Source organism: Muntiacus reevesi, chromosome 15, assembly GCF_963930625.1.
Source record: "Muntiacus reevesi chromosome 15, mMunRee1.1, whole genome shotgun sequence".
Taxonomy (NCBI): Eukaryota; Metazoa; Chordata; class Mammalia; order Artiodactyla; family Cervidae; genus Muntiacus; species Muntiacus reevesi.
The window spans coordinates 28367546-28392697 of record NC_089263.1 but is presented as its reverse complement, the minus strand read 5'-3'; the positions used below and the strand labels follow the sequence as shown (position 1 = coordinate 28392697).

The 25152-nt window shown below is 45.0% G+C and overlaps 1 protein-coding gene and 1 non-coding gene across 2 annotated transcripts in view; both read right to left on the bottom strand.

The window, feature by feature from the left end:
* The window catches only part of OTUD7A (OTU deubiquitinase 7A), a 379982-nt gene that overhangs the window by 65752 nt on the left and 289078 nt on the right, over window positions 1-25152 (bottom strand). The window contains exons 5-6 of the mRNA XM_065906684.1: window positions 15075-15257; window positions 6897-7115 (exon numbers count right to left, since the gene is read on the bottom strand). Of these exons, the coding sequence (XP_065762756.1) occupies window positions 6897-7115; window positions 15075-15257 (402 nt within the window). The remainder of the gene's footprint in view (window positions 1-6896; window positions 7116-15074; window positions 15258-25152) is intronic.
* TRNAC-GCA (transfer RNA cysteine (anticodon GCA)) lies at window positions 9906-9977 on the bottom strand. Its single transcript has one exon. It is a non-coding gene; the product is annotated as a tRNA-Cys (tRNA).

Genomic DNA, 25152 nt, shown 5'->3' with positions numbered 1-25152 from the left:
GTTGCTCCAGGGCTGCGAAGTCACTGCTCCAGTGCTGAGCAGCCGCAGCTCATAGTGCATACTTTACAATACCCAAAAGTCTGAAATAACCCAACTGTTATGGACTGAAAGTTTGTGCTCCCCCTTCATATGCTGAAGCTCTAACCCAGGCATGGCTATGTTTGGAGATGGAACTTCAAAGGAAGTAATTGACATTAAATGAGGTCAGTAGGGTGGGGCCCTAATTTGATAGGAACAATGTCCTTGCAAGAGATACCACAGAGCTCATTCTGCCTCCTTCTCTCCCCTGAAGGTCTTTTTTTTTTTTTAGTTCTACCACTTTATTGCTACCAACCCATCTCCCTCCACCGTCATGCACACATGCTCAGTCATGTAACACCATGGACTGCAGTCCAACAGGCTCCTCTGTCCATGGACTTTTCCAGGCAAGAATACTGGAGTGGGTTGCCATTTCCTTCTCCCTCTGAAGGTCTTTTACAGGAAAGACCACATGAAGACAATAAAAAGATTTAAGTCAATTGAAGATTTAAATTCAACTTAATGTCTGATTTAAGTTGGGTCCCAGAGGTAAAGACTCTTACCCAGTTGAAAGCACTCCTGAGGCTGTGAGTCAGCTGTGACCACCCTGGAGGATCACCAAGCTATGGTAAATGCCAGTACCTTACAGCCGCTAGAGAACCAAAAATGGCCCAGTGCTACTCTAATGTCTCCAGCGGTATCCAGAATGGGATGCCCAAGATTAAGGATTCTTCGCAGAAGCAATAGGATTGAGAATATGGCTCAAAGTTTCTAAGCTCTGACAGTGTGATCATTCATGTCTCCCCACATAATGACTTCATTTAAGAACAGGCAAAAAAACCATGGGAACTAGTACTGTGAATGTTAAGAAATAAAAATGAAATCTTGAGCTCCGACAAAGAAGAAAATCAGATGAACATCCCCAGTATAAGGCTGTGGTATTATATACAGGTGAGGGGCTATTAGTCACTTACTCTGCCTTTTCTAAGTAACATTATAACTGGACCACTTAATTTGGGCTCTGTAACAGATGATTGTTGTTGTTTAGTCTTTAAGCTGTGTTTGATGCTTTTGCTACTCCATGGATTATAGCCCACCAGGCTTCTCTGTCCATGGGATTTCCCAGGCAAGAACACTGGAGTGGGTTGCTCTTTCTCCAGGGGACCTTCCTGACCCAGGGATCAAACCCGAGTCTCCTGCATTGCAGGTAGGTTCCTCACCACTGAGTCACTGGGGAAGTCCACAACAGACGGTTCAGCTCAGTTCAGTTCAGTCGCGTTCAACTCTTCACAACCCCATGGACCACAGCACGTCAGGCCTCCCTGTCCATCACCAACTCCTGGAGTCTACTCAAACTCATCTCCATTGAGTCGGTGATGCCATCCAACCATCTCATCCTCTGTTGTCCCCTTCTCCTCCTGCCTTCAATCTTTCCCAGCATTAGAGTCTCTTCAAATGAGTCAGCTCTTTGCATCAGGTGGCCAAAGTACTGGAGTTTCAGCTTCAACATCAGTCCTTCCAATGAACACCCAGGACTGATCTCCTTTAGGATGGACTGGTTGGATCTCCTTGCAGTCCAAGGGACTCTCAAGAGTCTTCTCCGACACCACAGTTCAAAAGCATCAATTCTTCAGCACTCAGCTTTCTTTATAGTCCAACTCTCATATCCATACATGACTGCTGGAAAAACCATAACCTTGATGAGACGGACTTTTGTTGGTAAAGTAATGTCTCTGCTTTTGAATATGCTGTCTAGGTTGGTCATAACTTTCCTTCCAAGGAGTAAGCGTCTTTTAATCTTATGGCTACAGTCACCATCTGCAGTGATTTTGGAGCCCCCCAAAATAAAGTCAGCCACTGTTTCCACTGTTTCCCCATCTATTTGCCATGAAGTGATGGGACTGGATGCCATGATCTTTTTTTTTGACTGTTGAGCTTTAAGCCAACTTTTTCACTCTCCTCTTTCACTTTCATCAAGAGGCTCTTTAGTTCACCTTCACTTTCTGCCACAAGGGTGGTGTCATCTGCATATCTGAGGTTATTGATATTTCTCCCGGCAATCTTGATTCCAGCTTGTGCTTCCTCCAGCCCAGCATTTCTCATGACGTACTCTGCATATAAGTTACAGTGGAAGTGAGAAATAGATTTAAGGGACTAGATCTGATAGACAGAGTGTCTGATGAACAGATGGTTACCAGAGTTTAAAATAAGATGTCATTTTGCTTGTCACCCACAAAAACACCTGGATGAAAGGAAACATAACAAGTCAATTTCTATGAGAAAGGCGAGTTTATTCTTGCCCTGTGATTCTCTTTAATATCGCGGCCCTTCTGCAGCCGCCACATCCACGTAGGGCCATTGAATCACTTTCTCTGGGCATCACTGTGCTCTGCACGTGCTTCTGAGATTTCCTCCAAGGGGACTGTGAGGATTCACTCCTGTTCTGTCTCCCTTATGTTTCACCCATGCTCCAGACTTCCTCATCCAGCTTGTACCCAACAGTGCACAGGGCTGTTAGGGGTGCTGTGGGAGGTCCCTATGATAAGTGCATCCCCTCCCTTGGATTTCATCCCACACTAACTCCCACATCTGCTTCTTTAGCTCAGACTGCTCCTGAACACATGTTCAACTGGACGCCAACTTTCTAAGTCTCACTAGGATCTGAGACTTTGCTTCTACATCACCCTCAACCCCTCTTCCAGGGGTCTGTGTCTCCACATGCCACCACCATCTACCCGAGTGCTAAAGGCAACACTAGCACGGTCATGCTTGACTCTTCTCTTTCTGCTATTGCTCCATCCAGTCCATCAGTGAGACCTGTAGGACCTTCCTCAAAACTGATCCTGGTTCACATCTAGCTATTTCCTGCCACCTCCACTGCTACCTCCAAGGTGCTGGGCTATCTGCTGCTCTTCCTGCTCTGTTTTCCTCTGCAGAGTCCACTCTCAAAAGAACAGCCAGGACGTGTCAGTGTCAATCCAAACATGTCACCACTCCTTCTTAAAGCCATTCTGGGGCTGCACAGCCTCCCTACAGTTAACACTGAGGCTCAGGAGTGCTCCCTGGCCCCTGGCTACCATTCTATCACCTTCCTTTCCAACCCCTCCAGCCTTCATTCCCTCTGCTCCCATATTCTACCTTCCTTAAAAACCACTACAATATTGTAAAGTAATTAGCCTCCAAATAATAAAAATAAATGGAAATAAATAAATAAATAAAATAAGTCAATTAAAAAAAAAATGAGCCAAGGCTTTGAGTGTGTCCCATGGCTCATTCCTCCTTGCCCTCAAGAACCCTGCCTTGGGCTCCCTCCCTTCACCTCGGAGCGCCTACCGCATGGTCTTGTGCCATATTGATGGTCTGCCTTATCATCTTTCTTCCCCACTAGAACTTCATCTCCATGAGGGCAGCAACAACTTCACCTGCATGGTTCATAATGATGGGATTTCCAGCATCTGGACGGGGTATCTGTGGAACTGCAATTCAGGCTTGCTGTAGGTGCAGTTTTGGCAACTGTCTTATCTCGTACATTCAGATGGAAGGAAGTGAGGCTCCAGCTGACCTGGCAGGGCTGGGCTGACTCACGAGGCCTTCAAAAACCTGCACATGTTAGAACTTCTCTGTCAGATTCACTCCAATCCAACTCTCCTCCTGTGGAGACAGACTCAACACCACAACTCTGAGGTGTCCCCACTTTTTCTGATGTCTAGACCTCAATGTCCTGTGTGTGCAGTCACTGTGTACAGTGACACAGACATGCCTCTGCCTTTGGTCCCACATACTTGCTGGAGCATCATGCCATCTCATCCCATTCAGGGGCGTCCAAAATGGGCAGGGATGCCAGATGTTACTTTCCAAACCTAGAGACTCACGATCTCTGTGTGAACTCAGCAGGATAACCTGGCTGAGAGACGAATACTTTCTTGAATTCTCAGGCTAAATGAAGAATGTGAGGCATCTTCTTTCCTCTCTCAGGGGGAAAGACCTGGCCCTCCTGTCATTCCTGCCTATCATGGGGCCGGAGTAAGTCATGTCTTCTGGGGTTTTAAGGCCTGTGGAGAATGGCACTCCCTCTCCTTGGGTTCTGTGGGAGATGAAGCTTCACTACTTGATAGAGAGGCTCCTCAAACAGGTAGGGCTACCCATGTGCCTTGGGGAGCTGGGGGGCCACCCTGGACGCCTGCCCTGTGCTGCACTTGGAGGGAATGGAGATGGAGTATGGGCCTGGATCACATGAGCCCCCAGGCAGGGAGAAAAGTCCCCCACCCTGAGACCCTGAGACAGAGTTTATATTTCCTTCCAAACACAACTTGTATTATGTCTTGAACAAGCAGACTTTTTTCACTAAAATTTTTTTGACATCCATATTTACATCTCCCATAAACCCAGTAAATAATACTGCTTATCAATGGCTGATTCACAGTGATCTGAACACTAAATTACTAGACAAGGGAATTGACATGCGATATGTGGCCATGTTAAGCAGCTTTCTCCCCACTGTTCCTCAGCGGAGCTCTGTCTGCCTCATGGAGAGTGACAGCAGGACCCGAGGGACGAAGCCTACACTGCCTCCCAGCGCCCCAGCTCCTCACCCAGCCGAGGTGGGGGGCTGGGTGGGACTCCTGGGCCTCAGCCAGATTCCCACCAGGATCCAGGCACAGAAAAGTCGTGAAGGATGATCAGTCTACGGCTTAAAGAGAAGTACAGAGAAGTTGATGGATGATAGGTGGGGGGCAGAGAAGAATGCACATTTATTCTACCCTCCACTATTTTCCAGTCCTCATCTCCCTGTTCTCAGCAGAACCCTGATATTCAGACTTTCCCTGCCCGGGATTGTGGTCCTGAAGGCTGGGGCACTGGCCAGCCTCCAAAGGCCTCCTTCAGCACTGACGGGGTGCTGTCAGCAGCCCCTGAAAATCAAAAGAGAGAGTCACAGAACATACATGCCATGTGCTAAGTTGGCTGCTTCAGTGACACCAACAAGGGTGTTGGTAGGTTGACATTGACAGATTAATGGGAGAACAAACAACTCCCCAAGAGCCATTTGAAGGAGCAGAGGCTCAAGGTTTTCACAGGCAGGAGAGGCTGAAGAGAAAGGTAGTGAAAGGAGGCATGCAAGTGCACCCAGGTCAGAGGAAAACCTAAAATGCAAAGCAAGTCAGCTGACTCATCATTGGAGAGTGAACATTTGCAAAGAGTTAAACAGTGCCCCTTTAAAAATGCTGGTTTGAAAGGTAAAATGTAAGTAATAATTAATATGTGATCCATGGGGAAAAAATAACAGAAAAGACCTTCCAAAAGAGTAAAAGCTCTTGCTGAGCATGATAAGGCTGGAGAAGGCTGGTATGGTGGACTCCATGCCCTTTACCAGGACTAGGGCTTTAAATGAGGCAGCAATTATCAGTGTTACTGACCATGCTTGAGGCCGAACTTTGTCAAGCACTTGGTTACCATGGCCTTCGAGAGAAATTAGTTCATGAATTTTTTTTCTTTGTAACCTATACCAGTTTTCCCTTCTCTGTGAATAGTGAATATTAGGTTTAAACTATCTCATAGAGGCATCTTTAAAATAGCCAACCTCTAGAGGGAGGGCTTTAGTGTTAGTTGTTCAGTCGTGTCTGGATCTTTGCGACCCCATGGACCTTGTGTGGACTATAGCCTTCTAGGCTCCTCTGTCCATGGAATTCTCTAGGCAAGAATACTGGAGTGGGTTGCCATTTCCTCTTCCAGAGGACCTTCCCCACTCAGGGGTTGAACTCAGGTCTCCTGCACTGAGGGCATATTCTTTACCGTCTAAGCTACTGTGGCTAATCCAGAGAGAAGACCTGGAGGTAAGACAGAACCAGGTGTGGCGATTGGTCTCTGAGCTGCTTTTGGCAGCTGTGCAGCAGTGGAGTAAACAGTCACAACATCAGATCCAACACAGTTAACGGGAATGTTGATCCTGTTATTAAGCCAAATACCCTGAGGGTGAGGCTTCCAAGTCCTAGGCTGAGACCTGGCGGCCAGTCTGTCCAGCACAAGTAAGGCCCCACTGACCACCAGCCCCTCTTCATCTTTGGGGATTTATTGGCCCCATGGAGGATGCACAGGGGCCTGAGAAGGGCACAGGATCCTCTACACACATGTCTGAGAAGCCCCAAACGTGTGACTGTGCAAAGATTTATAGTGCAAATGATCATGAGTGAGACAGAGATTGCCTGTCTCAGAAAGAACCAACGTCTGTTTCAGAATTTGTTTGGAACTAGTTAGTTTATTCTTAGGAACTCCAAAGAAGACAAGTTTGGTTTACTCCCTGAATCTTGTCCTCACTGGGATGTCAGAGAAACATTAAGGAGAGCAGGAAACCAAAGTCCGGTTGTATGCTTCCTTAGCCTGGAGTTAGGGGTGCAGATGTGGGTGGGGGGGGGGCAGGAATAGTTCCACAGGGCACCTTGCTGTCTAATGCTCAACCTCACCAGGCCGGCATCCATCCTCTTCAGGTCTTTGCAGAGGGGAAAACTGAAGCTGAAAGAAGTCACGAAATTGCCTGTGTCCACAGGAAGTGCCAGAGTCTCCTATTTCTCTCCAAGTGTAGGGTCTTTTGTTCAGGACCCAATTGGGCCATGGTGGTTGGATGGGAAAGGAGAGGAGTTAAGGCAAAGCAGCTTGGAGTTTTCTTTGGGGGGAGCTGACCTGGCCAGGCTGGATTAGGAACAAAGAGAACTCTCAGGGGATCTGAACACCACATGCTCCTCACCCCACACCACTGGCACCAGGGGAGGGCCGGGCAGGGCCTGCAGGCACGCTGGTCGACAGAGTGTGGAGCTGGACCGCACATCCCCCTTCCCCCCGCCCCCTCCTCCCAACCAGGGTGGGGCCTGAATGGGGGGACTCACCCGCCTGCTCCAGGGCCACCATGGTCGCCTGTTCGATCAAGTCCCGTTCCACGAAGCTCCGGAAGTCCTCGCTGTACACACTCAGGTCCGGAAGCTGGAACGTGTAGATGGGCATCTCCAGCGGGAACTGCTCGCTGCTGCACTCACTCGCCACGTGGGACCGCGCCAAGGACACGATGGCCGAGCTGGCGTGGGAGATCCCCCGCGAGAGCCGCTTCTCTGCATGGGGGGAAGTGGGGGTGCTGAGTGAGGGGGACTCTGTGGGTGTGCACACTAGCCCACATGACACATCCCACATGTGCGCACATGAGCACACAGGATGCATATGCACATGTAAACATACACGGCACGCTCATATAGCACAATACACACATGTACACACTCACCACACATGCAGAGGCACACCCATGGACACCTGCATATTCATTACCTCCCCCTCCCCAGCCTTGCCACCCCGCCAGTGTTCTCAGCAGGCCTCCTTCATGCTGGGTTAACATCACCATCACCTGGCACATGGCACTTAGTCACGAAACCTCTTAGAAGGAGGCAAAGGGCAAGTCCACCACACAAATATTCCTCAGCATCTGTAAAGATCAGCAGCCTTGCTTCCTGGGTCTTAAGTTACATGGAACTCAGTTCAGCAGAGCTCTAGAGGCATAAAATTCTACACAGGGAACTTCCTTTGCTTTTATGCTTTTATATTTTTAAAGTGAGAAGCAATCCATTGGGCTTCCTCCACAGTGGCTTGGATTTTAAGATAGGTCACCTCTACTAAAGTTACTCTTATAAACACATCCTGCAGGAAGATTCCCAGGACACAGATATTAAGCCATCGCATGCCTCTATTCTGTCTGGATTTTCTGTTGTCATGGCAATCTTAAAAATTTTTATCTTGACTAGGCTTTCCAACAAGGGATGAGAAATGCACTGCAGAATTTCTCTAAAATACACAGTTACTTTATTAGGAAGTTGACCATCTGATTTAAATGCCACCATCAAGAAGTAATATGTTAAAAAGCATACTTATTTTTTAAAGCCCTGTGCTTAATAGCAAAAGAATTCTTAAATGTGTGATATTAGGAATAAGTTTTCAGTTTTACAATCAATATTTGAAACAATGAAGAATTCTTTTAGGAAGGGACTAGTCCTCTTTTAATTTTGCCCAGAAAACAAAATTTAGACAGGCATTTCAATGAATATTTTCTAATACCTGTGGTAGACTCATTAGTACATGTGATCATTTAAGTTGAATGGATTCCCACTCACATTAGCCTACTCATCGGTCAGGTTCTGTGCTCTGCTGATGCCTCTCTGAGCCGTGCTTCTGCCCCTGCTGTGCTGGCAGGAAGCCCATGCCCATGCCTTCATCAAGAAGGGAAGCTCTCTTCCCCTACATGCAAGAGTAATTGACAGCACTGCCATTAAAGTAATTTTGCTAAAGCAGATGAAAAACAAGAGGCCTTTGACACTGGTATAAATTAATTTTAAGCTCAAATTTAATTGTCAGAGGTCTCATATATTTGCATGGTAAGTCTCAGTGACAGAGTATTTCAAAATGGATAGTTCTGATTCACCTTCAATTTCATTCTGAAATGAATTCAAGATGATTAATGTTTGTTGTATTTTGAGGAAGGGCAAGAAGAGAGATCAGACCACACAGGCCATGAGCAAGAGGAGCCACGGAGCACAGGGGCCAGCTGGTTGTCCTGTGCCTGGGGCAGGTCTCCCAGGGCAGGAGCACAGGGCACCCCATGCCCCTCTGCCCCTGGCAGACCTGGCTGAGGTCACATTTCTTGTCACCAGCTACCTTTCTGGAATCTGGGAAAATAGGAAATGCCCCATCCTTCAAGACTCAACAGTTTGCTTGAACACCCAAGGTAACATGAACCCACATTGCTCTCAGCAAGGTGCTGGGCAAAGTCATCCATACGTCTTCTTGGCTTATCAGTCAGCACCTATTGCCAACTGATGAGGACCTTGGAAACGCTGTGACTCATAGTATAAATTGATGCTATCGAGCCACTCCAAATATTAATATTTGGAATCTGAGGGGAAAAGTCCTTTTGAAATAAAAGTGAATTATGTTAAAGATCATATAACAAGAAACATATGCTTCAAATTCTAACTCCTTCCAACCACCACCTCCATGAATGCACATATATAATCACACAGACACAGACACACACACACACTCACATGCACATACACTCACAAATGGATTCTTTAAACATGAATTCAGCAATTCTTCTTTTGGAAGTATAAATAAAATAAATAAAACAGGAATTACCATGTTCAAAGTTATACCCCAGAGAAATACAGAGAGATTTTTTAAAAAAATACTGAGGGAATATACAGAATTTTCTGACCCTTGACAAAGCCAGCTCAAGCACTTATGATTTAGTATAGCAGAAGGAACTATATTCAATATCCTGTGATGAACCACAAAGGAAAAGAATGTAAAAAGAATGTATACATACGTATAACTGAATCACTTTGCTGTATAGCAGAAATTAATACACTATAAATCAGCTATATTTCAATAAAAATAAATTAAAGAATGAAATTTAAAAACCCACACTAGCAAAAAGCTATCTATGATTTAGGCCAGGGGATGTGTATTAACTCTGTTTTCTTATTTTCTGTATTCTGGAGGCTCTGGCATCTGGGCTCTGAACGTATTCTGGAGGCTCTGAATGGGGAGAGAATTTCCCTACAGAATTATCCAATTCTTAGAGACACCAAAGGACTCACCCAGGACAAACCAATTCAGAGCCCATACTCTTGATCACCTCCTCTATCTGGCTCACACCAGCAGGCCATGCCACTGCCCTAATTACCCCTGGGCCAGGTGCCAGACAACAAGCGAAAAAAAAGAAAAGAAAGCCAAGTCACTCAGTCGTGTCCGACTCTCTGCGACCCCATGGACTGTAGCCTATCAGGCTCCTCCATCCATGGGATTTTCCAGGCAAGAGTGCTGGAGTGGATTGCCATTTTCGTCTCCAGGGGATCTTCCCAACCCAGGGATCGAACCTGGGCCTCCTGCATTGCAGGCAGACGCTTTACCGTCTGAGCCACCAAGGAAGCCCAAAGACACCAAGAGATAGCCTTTATACCCGCCGAGAGCTGCTGAGATTACTCATACCAGTCAATCCTAAGTCTGCTTACCCTGCCTGTCTTTCCCACAGAAACACAATACAGGCCCTGCTCTTGTTTTCCTCTGTCCCTTCTGCCTTCTGACCAACCCTGGTGCCTCACCATGTGACCCTACAGGGTGGGTCATGCCTCCTGTTTCCAGGGAACTGTGAGTATAAGAACCTCTTCTTCTAGGACAGTCATGTCTCCGTCTGTGTGTCTCATTATATCTGATTAAAACAAGTCCTGGGTACATTTTAAAGCAGGTAGACAAAAATCTTCCTGACCCAGGGATCGAACTCAGGTCTCCTGCACTGCAGGCGGACTCTACCGTCTGAGCCACCAGGGAAGCCAGCTTTTCTAAAAGGGACAGATATAAATATTTCAGGCTTTGAGGGCCATACCATTCTCAGTCACAACTACTCAACTCTGTCTTTGCAGCATGAAAGCAGCCATAGACAGTGAATAAACAATGGGTTCTAATAAGACTTTGCTGAAAAAACAGGCAGTGACCAGAGGTGGTTCATGAGTTATTGTTGTTGATTTAGAATATGGAGGGCTTTATCTTCCATTTTAGGAGATTGTGAATTCAGGAAGAATTCAATTAAAGGGTATATATAGATCTAATTCAGAAACTACAATTTCTACTTGTTAAAAATTAAAAGGGCATCCTTGGTGGTCCAGTGGTTAAGAAGCCACCTTGCAATGCAGGAGATGCTGGTTTGATCCCTGATTTGGGAAGATTCCACATGCTTCAGGCCAGCTAAGCTTGTGTGCCATAACTAGTGAGCCCACAACAACTGAAGCCCACAAGCCCTAGAGCCTGTGCTCTGCAACAAGAGAAGCTACCACAATGAGAAGCCTGCTCTCCACACCTAGAGAAAGCCCACTCAGCAATGAAGACCCAGCACAGCCAAATACATGTGTTTGTTCACAAGGCTCAGTTAATGAAATTATGTTATGATAGACTTCTGTGTTTTTTTTTTCCTGATAAAAATAAGATAGTGGCGAGTATCCATATAAGGCCCTGATTCTGCTAATCTGTCTGAGAACAGAGAGAAAGATCCTTCTAGACCTTTCCCTGGGAGGATAAGATAATGAGTTAGATTGTTTGCTGCTCAGAAAGAGCAGGAACTGCCAAGCTGTCAACTCTCTGGATCTCCACTGCATGAGAGATGCTGGGAGGCTGTCCAGTGTGGTGCTGAAGGAGCACAGAGTCACAGAAAGACCAAGCTAAATGACTAGAAGAGGTCAGGTCTAAGGGCAGAATGAAGGAAACTTTAAGAACGGGATAACAAGGGGGCCAAGTCAGTGACCACACCTCAACACACTCTTCCTAACCCACCCAGGAGGCCCACAGGAGTAGATGGGTGGGAACGGGCTGAGGGCAGGTATTCTGGCTGTGCTTTTCCTCCCCGCAGCTAGCCCTGTGGGGGTAACTGCCTGAAGCAGCACCACCACAATGCAGGCCAGCCACCGCCATGGCCAAAGCCACTGGAGAAGCATCAGGGCAAATCTCATGGAGCTGGGCGCCAACCACAACAGGAACAGGTGGGCTGGCCCCAAGCCTTCTTTCTTTTCTCCTACACTCCCTGTGAGCTGACAGTTACACAATTTGTAAAGCCAACTGTGGCGAAGAGAGCCAGTGGAGAACATTTTGAGCCCACATTAAAGCAGTCAGAGCTAGCCACTTTGAGTGCACTTCCCTCCATGCTCTCATTCAGAGGAACACAAAACAGAGTCCATGCCTTAGTCCTTTCCCCCTGATACCACGAGCCAAGATGGCTGGTAACTGCAAGGTACTGTGTGTTCACAGGCAAAACTTAGGAAATGTCTCAGCAGTGAGAACATGGTTATAGAAAGTTCACAAAGTACTTGGGCTGGAACGCATCAGGAGGACAAGGTTTTAAAATAAACCTAGGAGATATGTTCAAAGAGATAGAATATTACAATGTGAAACAATAAAAGTAATGAGAAAGCGGAAATTTGGAATGAGAAATGCCGATTAACAGAAGGGTTCACGTGAAGAATAAATTAGGATGTTAGAAGAGCAAGTCAAGGCAATCTCTTAGAAGACATGAAAATGAGATGCAAGAAGACAACGGAGGAGTGGAATGGTTTTAAAGGAAAATAATTTGGACCCAGATTGTTATTCCACCAAACAAAAATTTAAGTACATCATGTAAACATCTGTAGGTACTGATAGCCTTAGGAGACTGATCAGGCAAATTTTTTTTTTAGCAAAGTCTTTGGAAAAGTATTCTTTTAGTAAAAGATAAATATGAGTAAATAAAGAAGTTGACTGTTGTCTAAACAAGCAATAAAAAGAACCTAAATATGACTGAGGGCACATGGAGGTAGGAGGGAGAAGATAAAAACAGGGTAAAATATAGCTGTTGATAATTTTAAAAATTAATAGAGAGAAAACCTAAATATAGGTTTTAATAGAATAGAGGTAACTATAACATAAGGAGAATATATAACTTTCAAACTAGTTGAAAAATTTACTTAGCCAGAAAAGATAGAAAAGGAGAAAAACACATACAAAAAAGCATGGCAAATAAAAATGCAACATAAAGAAGCACAGATAGGACAATAATAAAAATAAAATAAGTAGATTAAATTCATTGCTTAAAAGACAGACTCTTGGATTGAATAGTAGAGTGATACTTGATGATAAATTACTTACAATAATTATATTTGATATAGAAGGATAAGAAAGGTTGAAAAAATGTGATTCCAGGCAAATATGAACCAAGAGAAAGGCAGGGAAGAGGTTTAATATCAACTAAAACAGATTTAAAGATAAAAACAATTATATGGGACATAGAGATACTCTATATATTGTTAAAAAAACACATTAAAGCCAGATGACCTCACAATTGTGAATACATACGCACCTACAAATACAGCTCAAAATGTAGTGGAAAGAGACGAAAAGCAAAGAGAAGAAACAGATAATGAGCATTAAACTTTCTAACTCATGTTTGGCTTTTCTGGACAACAGAGTAAGTAAGCATAGGACAAAAATCCAAGATAGAGTTTCCAATATAGCCTGAATAATCAGGTTGAGCTAAGAGAAACAGACAACAATGACTCACAGCATGGGAAGGTTGACCTAAGGCAATTGGAGAATTAGAATTCATTGTGTAAATATTAAGAGGAGTATTATATCATTTCAGATCTTATGATTGTATATGTAGAAAATCCAAGAGACTCTCTGAGAACAACTAGTATTAATAAGAGAATTTATGACATGACTGGACAAAAAATAAATTGATTTTATTGTGCCTAAACTCTTAACAGAATGTGAATAAATGGAGCAGTGTATGAAATATTCTTGAGTGGAAAAACAGTATTACAATATGCTAATTATCCCTGAAATAAAATTAAAAAATCCAATCCACTTCCAATCAGAATTCCAATTTTAAGATTAATATGGTAGAATAAATATCCAAAAATAGTGAAAAAGCTTTGAAAAAGAATGGCAATAAAGGAATAGCCTTTGCAGAGTAATACTATATGAAGCTATATGAGTCAAGTATAGCAGGTTGGGTGGTCGCAGAGTCCAGAAACTGAGTCAAGTACATTTTTGCTAAGTTAATGTACAGCAAAGTTGGCATGTTAGTTCAGTGGGAAAGGGATGCTTTATTTAATAAATATGCTAGACTATCTCATTCTCAATCCAGAGAAGAAAAACTAGATTCTTAGCTATTATTTATAAAAATTTCAAATTGCTTATAAGACCTAAGAACAAAATTTAAAAAACAAATACAAGAAAACATATCAGTAACTTTGAATTTCAGGAGAATTTCTAAAGAAAGGGAGAGGTCACCCATTTAGTCATGAATATATAGTAATATAAACATTGTGTAAGGCAGAATTTTCTGTGAATAATGATAAGGCAAATAATACTGTGGGATGTATATATATATGTATATACATATATATGCAAAATACATTTGTAGTTTAGTCTTCGTTATAAAGAATGCTGCAAATTGATAAGAAAAATGCAAACAAAACAATAGAAAAATGGGCAAAGTACCTGAATAAGAATATCACAGAAGAGGAAATCCAACTGGCTAACAAGCAAATGACAAGATGAAACTATTTTTAACCCTTCAAAGTAGAAAAACAAAGTAGGGAAACCATCATGAGAACACCCAGTCCTGGCAAGAATGAATGGAAACACCCAGTTTCACACATGGTGAAAAGATGTGTTTGGGAACCAATTCCTGATGTTATTAAACAAAAAAACACGTGTGTTGGTACAGCAAATCCACCTTGGAAATGCCAACCTATAGAAATAAAAGCACTCGTATGTACAAATTATGGTATAAAGTTTATAATAGCAGTGCCTGTAATATCAAAAAACCACCACTAACAACAAAATCTAAGAAGAAACAGAATCACCATGAACAGACATGGTTTAAAAAAAATCATATACTATGGTATAAAATATGAAGAGAATATGATCACGATCTATTGCTCAAGGAAACCAGCACTCTGCCAAATGCAGTATGTGCATCTGACTTGGATGTGTTTGCATTCTGAACAAGCAAAGTAAGAAGGAACAGAAGGAGACAGAACTGGATGGGGCCACTGGTTAGTCTCCGGGAGGTATGGGAGATGTGGAGAAGAAAACTCTCAGGTTTCCTTTATATATATTTGTTACAATGAAATTTTCCCAATTCAGAAAAAAAGAATTCATCCCATGAAACACATGGATGATGAATATCAGTGTCGAACAGGTTTGGAGTCTATGCCGCTTAGGAAATAGTTTTGCAATGGTGAGAAATGTCAAGTCTGGGAAAACCAGGACTCCAGGAGGAATGTGGAGTCCCAGAGAAGTGGACTCACTCTCCCTTGCCCCTGAGGCAGGAACAGAAGCTGTAAACGACAGGGTGAAGTGTGGTGCCTGAAGAGCCCCATCTGCCTGCAGCTGGGAAAGACGATGGCCTCACACTTCTGTGCACTCCTGCCCCAGGCCCCTGTAAACCATGCTGGACCAGGAAGCTGGGGCCTGGCAGGCCCTGAAGCCGGTACCTTGGGCGATGTCGTCCTGCCTGGGCAGGCAGGGCCGCTCGGCTGTGTGCCCGGGCGGGGGTGGCTCTCGCTCAGGCTGTTTGGGGCACCTGCCCTCGTTGAACACAGGTGGAAGGTTGGCTGTGTGCACCTGTCGGAGCTGCTCATAGTCACTCAGAGCGGCCGTGAGGTCCCAGTTTTTGCCTGGAGATGAGAAATGACAAGAGATTACAATACTGATGCATGAATAATGGTCACATGTTAGGAAAGAACCTTGCAAAGAAGGGTCTCTGTTAGCACCTGTTCACTCAAACTCCCCACCAGTAGTTCTTGTTTTTTTTTTTTTTTTTTTTTAAGTTCTTTTCCTTTTTCGGTTTTTCACTTAATGGTTTTTAGTATAGTCACAGAGTTGTGCAACTATTCACACTATACAATCCCAGAACATTTTCATTACCCTTTAAAAAAAAACAAATCTGAAGTATAGTTGATTTACAATGTTTCAGGAGTACAGCAAAGAGGTTGTTATACCTACACATATATAGGTCTATTCTTTTTCAGACTCTTTTCCATTATAGGTTATTACTAGATATTGAATATAGTTGCCTGTGCTATACAGTAGGCCTTTGTAGATTTAGTTCTCATTTTTTGGAGTAAAATGTCCTGATGTGTACTCTCTAAAAGCAGAATTTCTCACCTATGCCTGAGGTCCCTCTGAGGTACATGACGTACCTAGTATCCTGGCCTTAGATTCATAGACCCTTGCAGAACCTTCCATGCCTCTGAAAACCTAGCTGCAGAGCTTATTTTCTGAGGGAAGCAAAGCACAGAGGAAGAAAAAGTAAACAAAAAGAATTTCCACCTTGGGCTCTCGCTCAGTATTTTAGTGCTTCCTTGAAGCTTAGTTTGGAGAGTGCAGAAGCTTGGGGTGGGGGGTGCTCGCTGAGAGGGAGCTTTGGTGGGAGGCCACCTCCGAGCTCAGGTGGTGAACTGGGTGAGACATCAGGCAAGACAGCTGTGCCCACCCTGGGCACACTTGGCCAGGATGGGTGCTGGGGGTTCACAGCATGAGGGGAAGCTGATGGGGTCTGGACTCAGAGTGGGAGCCCTGATCCCTGACTCCGAGACTTGGTGGACTTTCAGTGGAAGGAAGGAGGTAGCTCACATTGCATCCAATTCCATTAGGCAACCATGTACTTTTTAAAGGCAAAGAATTAAAAGCTCAGCTCTAACTTTAAAAAGCAAGTAAAATCTTACCCTCTCCCAACTAACTTCAAAATGCAGGTATTTACTATATTGACTAATTATGTGGTACAGACAACAGAACAAGGCTTCGAATGTCTAAAATAATATCTGAAAATCTTCCTCTGGTCCTTCTAATTTTTTTTCTGCCACAGACTTGATACTATCAATCAGAAAATGTTTAAATTCTATCATACAATCATTTACAATTTAATCATATTTTTTTCCTTCACAGTCAGGTAACAAAGACACAACAGAAGCATCTTTGCATATCTCAGTGGGGAAGAGAAGCAAACAAAATCATCCAGGTTATTCAACTAAACCTCAGCAAGGTCTGGGGTGTTTTTGTAAGTAGTGACAGGTAGGGTCCTTTGTGGAAGGCAGCCCCAATACTATTTAGTAGTTGTGTCACAGAAACCAGTTGAAGCAGAAATAAAAGCACTCTCTTTCACTCTTGCACATGACTAACAATCACAGTGTACACACATTGCCTGCGTGATTGCAAATGCACTTTCAAGGCTAAGTGCTTGTGTCTATCAAATGGGCATCCATGCTCCAGGGTGTGGTCTACCGAAGGCAGGACAGGCTCTGCCTTTAGGGACATTATTCCTTAGCAGGGGCGATGACCTGGGTGGGCACTTCGCTCTAAAGCAGGGCCAAGGGTGGCAAATGTCCCAGGGAGGGCTGAAACTGTGTCGGAGAGAAAGGGCAGGGAGAGGGGAGGTGGAGGAGAAGTACTGAGAATGCAATCTTATCATGGAATGCAGACATGTTAATATGGGCACAAGTATTAGCAATAACACCAGCCCCACAAATACTGTCTATGAGGGAAACAGCTCACGTGGAGCACTGTGTGTAGCTGTGGGTTTTATTATCCCACAGTGCCATGGGGAGCAGGCATTGTCCTGGCTCCTCACAAACAGAAAGGGAGGCTTAGAAGGTTGCTGCACCACAGTGTTTGCATGTGAACCCTCCAATCTCATCTTTCCACCGACTGCATCTTCCTGCAGGGCTGTTCTGTACACAAGACCGGGTCCCAGCAGAGCTGTGCCCCACCCCAGCTTCTGCTCCCAGGAGCCAGCCAGCGGTGCTTCTCCCACCCTCAGGAAAGAGTGTGTCCTGCTGTTACTACCCATTCCTGACAGGAGATCCTTCCAGAGCCCCCGATCTACATTCCCATCACAAGGGATCAGGCTGGAGTATGAAGGCCGCACCCCAGTGATCATGCATAGCCTCTGTGGACCAGCGCTCCAGGGTGAGGGTATGTTCTTTCTGCATGTCTAGAGGATCAGCTGGGGTGATGCTGGGAAGCATGTGTCCAGTCATCAGCAAAGGCCAGTCCGCTCTGATTTCCTACCCAGAGAACTCTCACTCGCTGATTTTCCCCACTTGCTCTTGCCTCCATTGTATTCTCCCATCACTACCCTGGACTCCTGCTCCGTCTGCTAAACACCTGCCCATATCCTTAACCAGCGAGCATCCTGGTTCTCACCTGGGCCACACCGCTTAGCAAATGGAGATCCAGTAAGTACGAGGTGAGAGTGAAGATAGAGGGGGCAGCACGGTTCACAGATCGCAGCTCCCAAATGAGCCCCAAGTGCTTGACTTTAAGCTTTTACAGAATTCAGAATTCCTCAGGGATCCAGGACCCCAGTGTCTATGCATGTGGAAAGGGTCCATGAGGCCACTGAAGGGGAAGCAAGCACGACAGACAGCAGAAAAAGTCCTCAGAAGTTTAGGGGTTCTGAGATCTGCTTCCAGCTCTGCACAGTTCCACAGACAGCTGCTCAGCACAACCAGGAACGCAAGTGGTAACTTACAGACACGTGGACAGGGAGGGATGCCCCAGGGATGAGCTTGACACTGGCGGGTTGTACAGACTGTATCTAAAGACAGAAAATACAGCAGAGAGGGACAGGCTCTTGGTGGCCTAGGAGTAGGGTTTGGTGCTCAGAGAGCATACATTTCAAGATCCCCTTTCATCTTGTCCACTCTTAAGTCTGGGGGACTCCCAACAGAAGTCACACGGAGGGAAGATGAGGTGAAGGGCACAGAGGCCCACCATGGTGGCACCACCACAGTGAGGCAGAGGGCTGAGGCCAGGTGGGACAGAGGCCCACCACGGTGGCACCACCTCAGTGAGGGAGCAGGCTGAGGCCGGACAGGACAAAGGCCCAACATGGTGGCATCACCTCACTGATGGAGTGGGCTGAGGCCGGCACCACCTCAGTGAGGGAGTGGGCTGAGGCCGGACAGGACAAAGGCCCACCATGGTGGCACTACCTCAGTGAGGGAGCAGGCTGAGGCTGGGCGGGACAGAGGCCCACCATGGTGGCACCACCTCAGTGAGGGAGCAGGCTGAGGCCAGGCGGGACAGAGGCCCACCACGGTGGCACCACCTCAGTGAGGGAGCAGGCTGAGGCCACGCGGGACAGAGGCCCACCATGGTGGCACCACCTCAGTGAGGGAGCAGGCTGAGGCTGGGCGGGACAGAGGCCCACCATGGTGGCACCACCTCAGTGAGGGAGCAGGCTGAGGCTGGGCGGGACAGAGGCCCACCATGGTGGCACCACCTCAGTGAGGGAGCAGGCTGAGGCCAGGCGGGACAGAGGCCCACCACGGTGGCACCACCTCAGTGAGGGAGTGGGCTGAGGGCAGGCAGGACTGAGGCCCACCATGGTGGCACCACCTCAGTGAGGGAGCAGGCTGAGGCTGGGCGGGACAAAGGCCCACCATGGTGGCACCACCTCAGTGAGGGAGTAGGCTGAGGCCAGGCGGGACAAAGGCCCACCATGGTGGCACCACCTCAGTGAGGGAGCAGGCTGAGGCCAGGCGGGACAAAGGCCCACCATGGTGGCACCACCTCAGTGAGGGAGCGGGCCGAGGTCGGGCGGGACAAAGGCCCACCATGGTGGCACCACCTCAGTGAGGGAGTGGGCTGAGGCCGGGCGGGACAAAGGCCCACCATGGTGGCACTACCTCAGTGAGGGAGTGGGCTGAGGCTGGCACCACCTCAGTGAGGGAGTGGGCTGAGGGCGGGCAGGACAGAGGCCCACCATGGTGGCATCACCTCAGTGGCGGAGTGGGCTGAGGCCGGCACCACCTCAGTGAGGGAGTGGACTGAGGGCGGGCAGGACAGAGACCCACCATGGTGGCACCACCTCAGTGACGGAGTGGGCTGAGGGCGGGCGGGATGCACAGCGGGGTGACTGGGGCAGCCACAGGCGACTAGCCCTGAAGCCAGCTCACTTATTAGAGGAGGGTTCAGCAGAGCAGTAAAGAGCCTGGGCTTTGGGTCTGGCCCCACTCCCTGGCTACTTCCGTGACCGTAAGTACAGCATACCACCACGGGAAACCTCAAGTTATGTTTCTGTGCAACTGGGATAACAAAATGCCCCGAATGAAAGTTCCAAGGTGGGGTAAGTGAGGCGAGGAGGCTACATTTGTACAGTTCTGGCCACATGGATAGCTCTTAGTGTTGAGACTATTCATAACAAGTTTTCATTTATTATGAATAGTCTAACCTCTGTCACTTATGGTTGAAATCCAGCTTACAAATGACAGAACTGAGATTCAAATCCAGGTCTGTCTTGATCAAAGCCTAAGCTTCTGGGGGCTACAGTTCCCTTGAACTGTTCCCTGACCTTGTTGTGGGTGTCAGGGCTCCTGGCCGCTGACCACCCTTGAAATCTCCCTCTCCTGTGCCGTCATGACTCAGTAACAGGACTTTCCCTCCTTGCGGATCCCTCCACCCCCACCTTGCCAGTGTTTTCACCTGCTGGGTCTTTACCCTGTTCCCCATAGACTCACCTGTACTACATGAAATTCTCATTCATGTGTCATCCCCTAAACACTAGCAGGCCCCCAGGTCACTAGGCAGACACCAGAAGGCCTCTGTCCAACATGACATCCTGACAGCCCCTTTGTCCTATGACTCTGAACACTCTGTCCCCATTGCTGGCTCCTTGGCTTTTCCTGCCCTTAAAGCACACGAATTCCCTCCCCCCTTCCACTCTTCTTCTTGTTCTTTTTTTCCTCTTAATTTATATCCCATTTTGAAGATTAAGTCCACCTCTATGGGAATAGCTATAGGTCCAGCTACAGTCTGTATCCTGTTTCCAGGCCAAATGTTCAACAATGGCAGACGCCAGTCAATTACCTAATCAATATTCCCCTCTGATTCTTTACATGCAGAATCCTGATTTGATTTGTAAGAGCAATTTGCACAGCTAGAAATACTCATTTTTCTCCTGTAGCTGACCTGAGTTTCCAATGATGTTCCAGCAGTATTGCTCCAAGGACAGTATTTCTGGAAGGACAGTATCACTGCCTGCAATTTCTCAACTTAAAACCTCTAGAGGTGGAGGCAGTTGCCTGATAAATGTTTCCTTCTGGGCACTGCCTTGGTTTGGGTTTGTCACATGCGGGTGACTGGGGTACCAGCAGGTACAGGTTTTACCTTCCAGCAGAGTCTACTGGTGATGTGCTTGTGTTTTAAACTTCTAATTCATTTTATTTTTGTCTTAACAGGAACATCAAGTGAGGTTTGATCTCAAGTTAAACACTGTATTTTGTTTTGTCTCTTGAAGGGGTATGTATGCTTTAATTCAGCACTGAAGCATCACATCCATTAAGGAAAACAATGAAGCAGAGATGTATGAGCCCATGGGAAGCTATGAAACAGGAACTGACTAAACTCAGGGGAAAAAAGAGTTAAAATAATTTCAGAGATGAAGTTACATTATAAGGAAGCAGAGAGAAAACAGGTACAGATACCACAGTAAAAAAACATAAAAATGAAAATTAGTAAAGTGAACAAAATGAGACAGAAATAAAGAAACAAAAGGTTACAGGGAAACGGTAGACAGAGACTACAGGTGAAAGAAATGCCACATATACATAATTGGATCTCAAAATAAGAAAGCTATGATTAAAAGGGAAAGCATTTTTCTTATCATATGGAAGTAATTTATTATTCCCTTATCATCAGGCAAACTCAACAAAATAGTATGCTAAAATGCGATGGTAATAAAATTTCACGAAACTTTAAGATAAGGAAAGCATTTGTCATGTGAAATCACATTGCATTGAACAGGAACTGTGGTCCACATCTGGGTGCTTATAATTCCCTTTTCTGCTGATTCTCCAAAAAAAGAAATAAAAAAAAAAAGACATAGTACCATGCCCATATATTATGCTTTATCTCATCATTTCAGAAAAATTGTGTGTGTGTGTGTGCATGCTCAGCCATGTCCAATTCTTTGTGACCCCATGGACTGTAGCCCAGCAGGCTCCTCTGTCCATGGGATTCTCCAGGCAAGAACACTGGAGTGGGTTGTCATTTCTTCCTCCAGGGGTCTTCCTGACCCAGAGATCAAATCCATGTCTCCTGTGTCTCCTGCATTGGCATTCATATTCTTAATCACTGTGGAAACTTAATTCACAGAGATATAAATGTTAAACAATTAAAAATATACAAGCTCCACAATATCTTTTCATTAATTAAGAAGAAATAAAAACGGGACAGCCACCATCTAGTGATCTTCGGTCTCCAACCAGGGAATAGGGGAGGAAAATCAGGAGCAGAGGAGATGTCAGTTTCAGGAGAGAAATCTAAGACAAGCAATCACAGATTTAGCCTTTCAAAACAGAGAATTTCTAACATAAATACTTGATCCTACACATTGAAAAGCTGCAAGAAGATTGCCCTAGTATAATAAAGAAATATAAGGACAGTGTTCATGATATAGTCTTATAACATTATTATGTTTTAAAGATAAAGAGAATTATTTGAATATTTCAGCAAAAAGAAAAGACAATCAGGCTGGTAACATAGTTCTTGGCAACCAAATTCAATGCCTGAAGATACTGAAAGAAATAAACAAGTATGAGCTAAGAAATGTTTATACCCATCTAGGCTATTCTTTCATGGATAAAGGTTACAGACAAACCATTTAAAACAGGTATGAGTTCAGGAAATAATAGTCACATGGATTGTTCTTGAGAAAATTATGAGAAGATGAGTTCCAGCAAGTCAAGAATGAATGGAGGTTTGGCAAAGGGAAATTGAGGGAGCAGTAAATGTATTTAAATGTACAGCCAAGTAAAAGCAAAGATACAGATACAAATGATAGAGGAGAATATTCTGCCCAAACAAAAGTGGTAGAAAGCAGAGTCCACCACAGTTGCTTCAGCTGTACTACATGGGAGTACAAGATAGTACGCAAAGTTGGCAGGTCAAATATACACATCTGAACTTATATAATTTGTTGTTGTTCAGTTGCTAAGTGATGTCCAACTCTTTGGGATGCCATGAACTGCAGCACGCCAGGTTTCTCTGTCCTTCACTGTCCTGAAGTTTGCTCAAACTCATGTCCATTGAGTCGGTGATGCCATCCAACTGTCTCATTCTCTGTTGCCCACTTTTCCTCTTGCCCTCAATCTTTCCCAGCATCAGGGTCTTTTCCAATGAGTCCACAATTAGCATCAGGTGGCCAAAGTATTGGAGCTTCAGCTTCAGCACCAGTCCTTCCAATGAATATTCAGTTGATTTCCTTTAGGATTCATTGGTTTGATCTCCTTGTTGTCCATGGGACTCTCAAGAGTCTTCTCCAGCAGCACTGTTCAAAAGCACCAATTCTTCAGTACTCAGCTTTCTTTATGGTCCAACTCTCCCATCTATATGTGACTACTGGAAAAACCATAGCTTTCACCAGACAGCCTTTTGTCAGCAAAGTGATGCCTCTGCTTTTAAATATGCTGTCTAGGTTTGTTATAGCTTTTCTTCCAAGAGGCAAGCACATTTTAACTTTCTAGCTAGAGTCACTGTCTGCAGTGATTTTGGAGCCCAAGAAAATAAAGTCTGTCACTGTTTCCCCATCTATTTGCCATGAAATGATGGGACTAGATGCCATGATCTTTGTTTTTTGAATGCTGAATTGTAAGCCAGCTTTTTCACTCTTTCACCTTCATCAAGAGGCTCTCCAGTTTTTCTTCACTTTCTGCCATTAATGTGGTATCATCTGCATTTCTGAGATAACTGATATTTCTTCTGGCAGTCTTGATTCTAGCCTGTGCTTCATTCAGCCCTGCATTTTACATCATGTATTCCACATACAAGTTAAATAAGCAGGGTGACAATGTACAACCTTGATATACTTTCCCAATTTTGAACCAGTCTACTGTTCCATGTCCAGTTCTAACTATTGCTTCTTGACCTGCAAGCAGGTTTCTTGAGAGTCAAGTAAGGTGGTCTGGTATTCCCATGTCTTTCAGAATTTTCCACAGTTTGTTGTGATCCACATAGTCAGAGGCTTTAGTGCAGTCAAATAAGCAGAAGTAGATTTTTAAAAAATTCCCTTGCTTTTTCTATGATCCAGCAGATGTTGGCAATTTGATCTCTGGTTCCCCTGCCTTTTCTAAATCCAGCTTGTACATCTGGAAGTTCTCAGTTCATTTATTGTTGAAGCCTAGCTTGAGGATTTTGAGCAATACCTTGCTAGCATGTAAAATGAGTGCAATTGTGTGGCAGCTTGAACATTCTCTGGCATTACCCTTCTTCGGGATTGGAATGAAAACTGACCTTTTCCAGTGCTGTGGCCACTGCTGAGTTTTCCAAATTTCTGACTTACTGAGTGCAGAGCACTTTAACTGCATCATCTTTTAGTATTTTAAATAGCTCAGCTAGAATTCCATCACCTCCACTAGCTTTGTTTGTAGTGATGCTTCCTAAGGCCCGCGTAACGTCACATTCTAGGATGTCTGGCTGTAGGTGAGTAACTATACCATCGTGGTTATCCAGTTTATTAAGACCTTTTTTGTACAGTTCTTCTGTGTATTCTTGCCACTTCTTCTTAATCTCCTCTGCTCATGTTAGGTCCTTTATTGTACCCTTCTTTGCATGAAATGTTACCTTGGTATCTCTAATTTTCTTGAAGAGATCTCTAGTCTTTCCTATTCTTTTGTTTTCTTCTATTTCTTTGCAATGTTCACCTAAGAAGATGTTCTTATCTCTCCTTGCTGTCCTCTGAAATTCTGCATTCAGTTGGGTATATGTTTCCCTTTCTCCTTTGCCTTTCACTTCTCTTCTTTTCTCAGCTATTTGTAAGGCCTCCTCAGATAACCACTTTGTCTTCTTGCATTGCTTCTTCTTGGGGATGGTTCTAGTCACCACCTCCTGCATAACAGTATGAACCACCATCCATAGTTTTTCAGGCACTCTGCCTGCCAGATCCAGTCCTTTGAATCTATTCATCACCTCCACTGTACAATCACAAGGATTTAATTTAGGTCATACCTGAATGGACTAGTGGTTTTCCTTACTGTCTTCAGTTTGAGCCTGAATTTTGCAATAAGGAGTTTATGATCTGAACCACAGTCAGCTCCAGGTCTTGTTTTTTGCTGATGGTATAGAGCTTCTCCATCTTCAGATGCAAAGAATATAATCAATCTGATTTTTGTATTGACCACCTGGTGCTATCCATGTGTAGAGTCATCTCTTGTGTTGTTGGAGGAGGGTGTTTGCTATGACCAGTTTGTTCTCTTGGCAAAACTGTTAGGCTTTGCCTTGTTTCATTTTGTACTCCAAGGCCAAACTTGCCTGTTACTCCAGGTATCTCCTGACTTCCTACTTTTACATTCCAGTCAGCTAAAATGAAAAGGACATCTTTTCTGGTGTCAGTTCTAGGAGGTCTTGTAGGTCTACAGAGAGTCATTCAACTTCAGCTTCTTCAGCATTAGTGGTTGGGACATGACTTGGATAACTGTGATGTTGAATGGTTTGCCTTGGAAGCAAATGGAGATCATTCCATTGTTTTTGAGATTGTAGCCAAGTACTGCATTTCAGACTCTTTTGTTGACC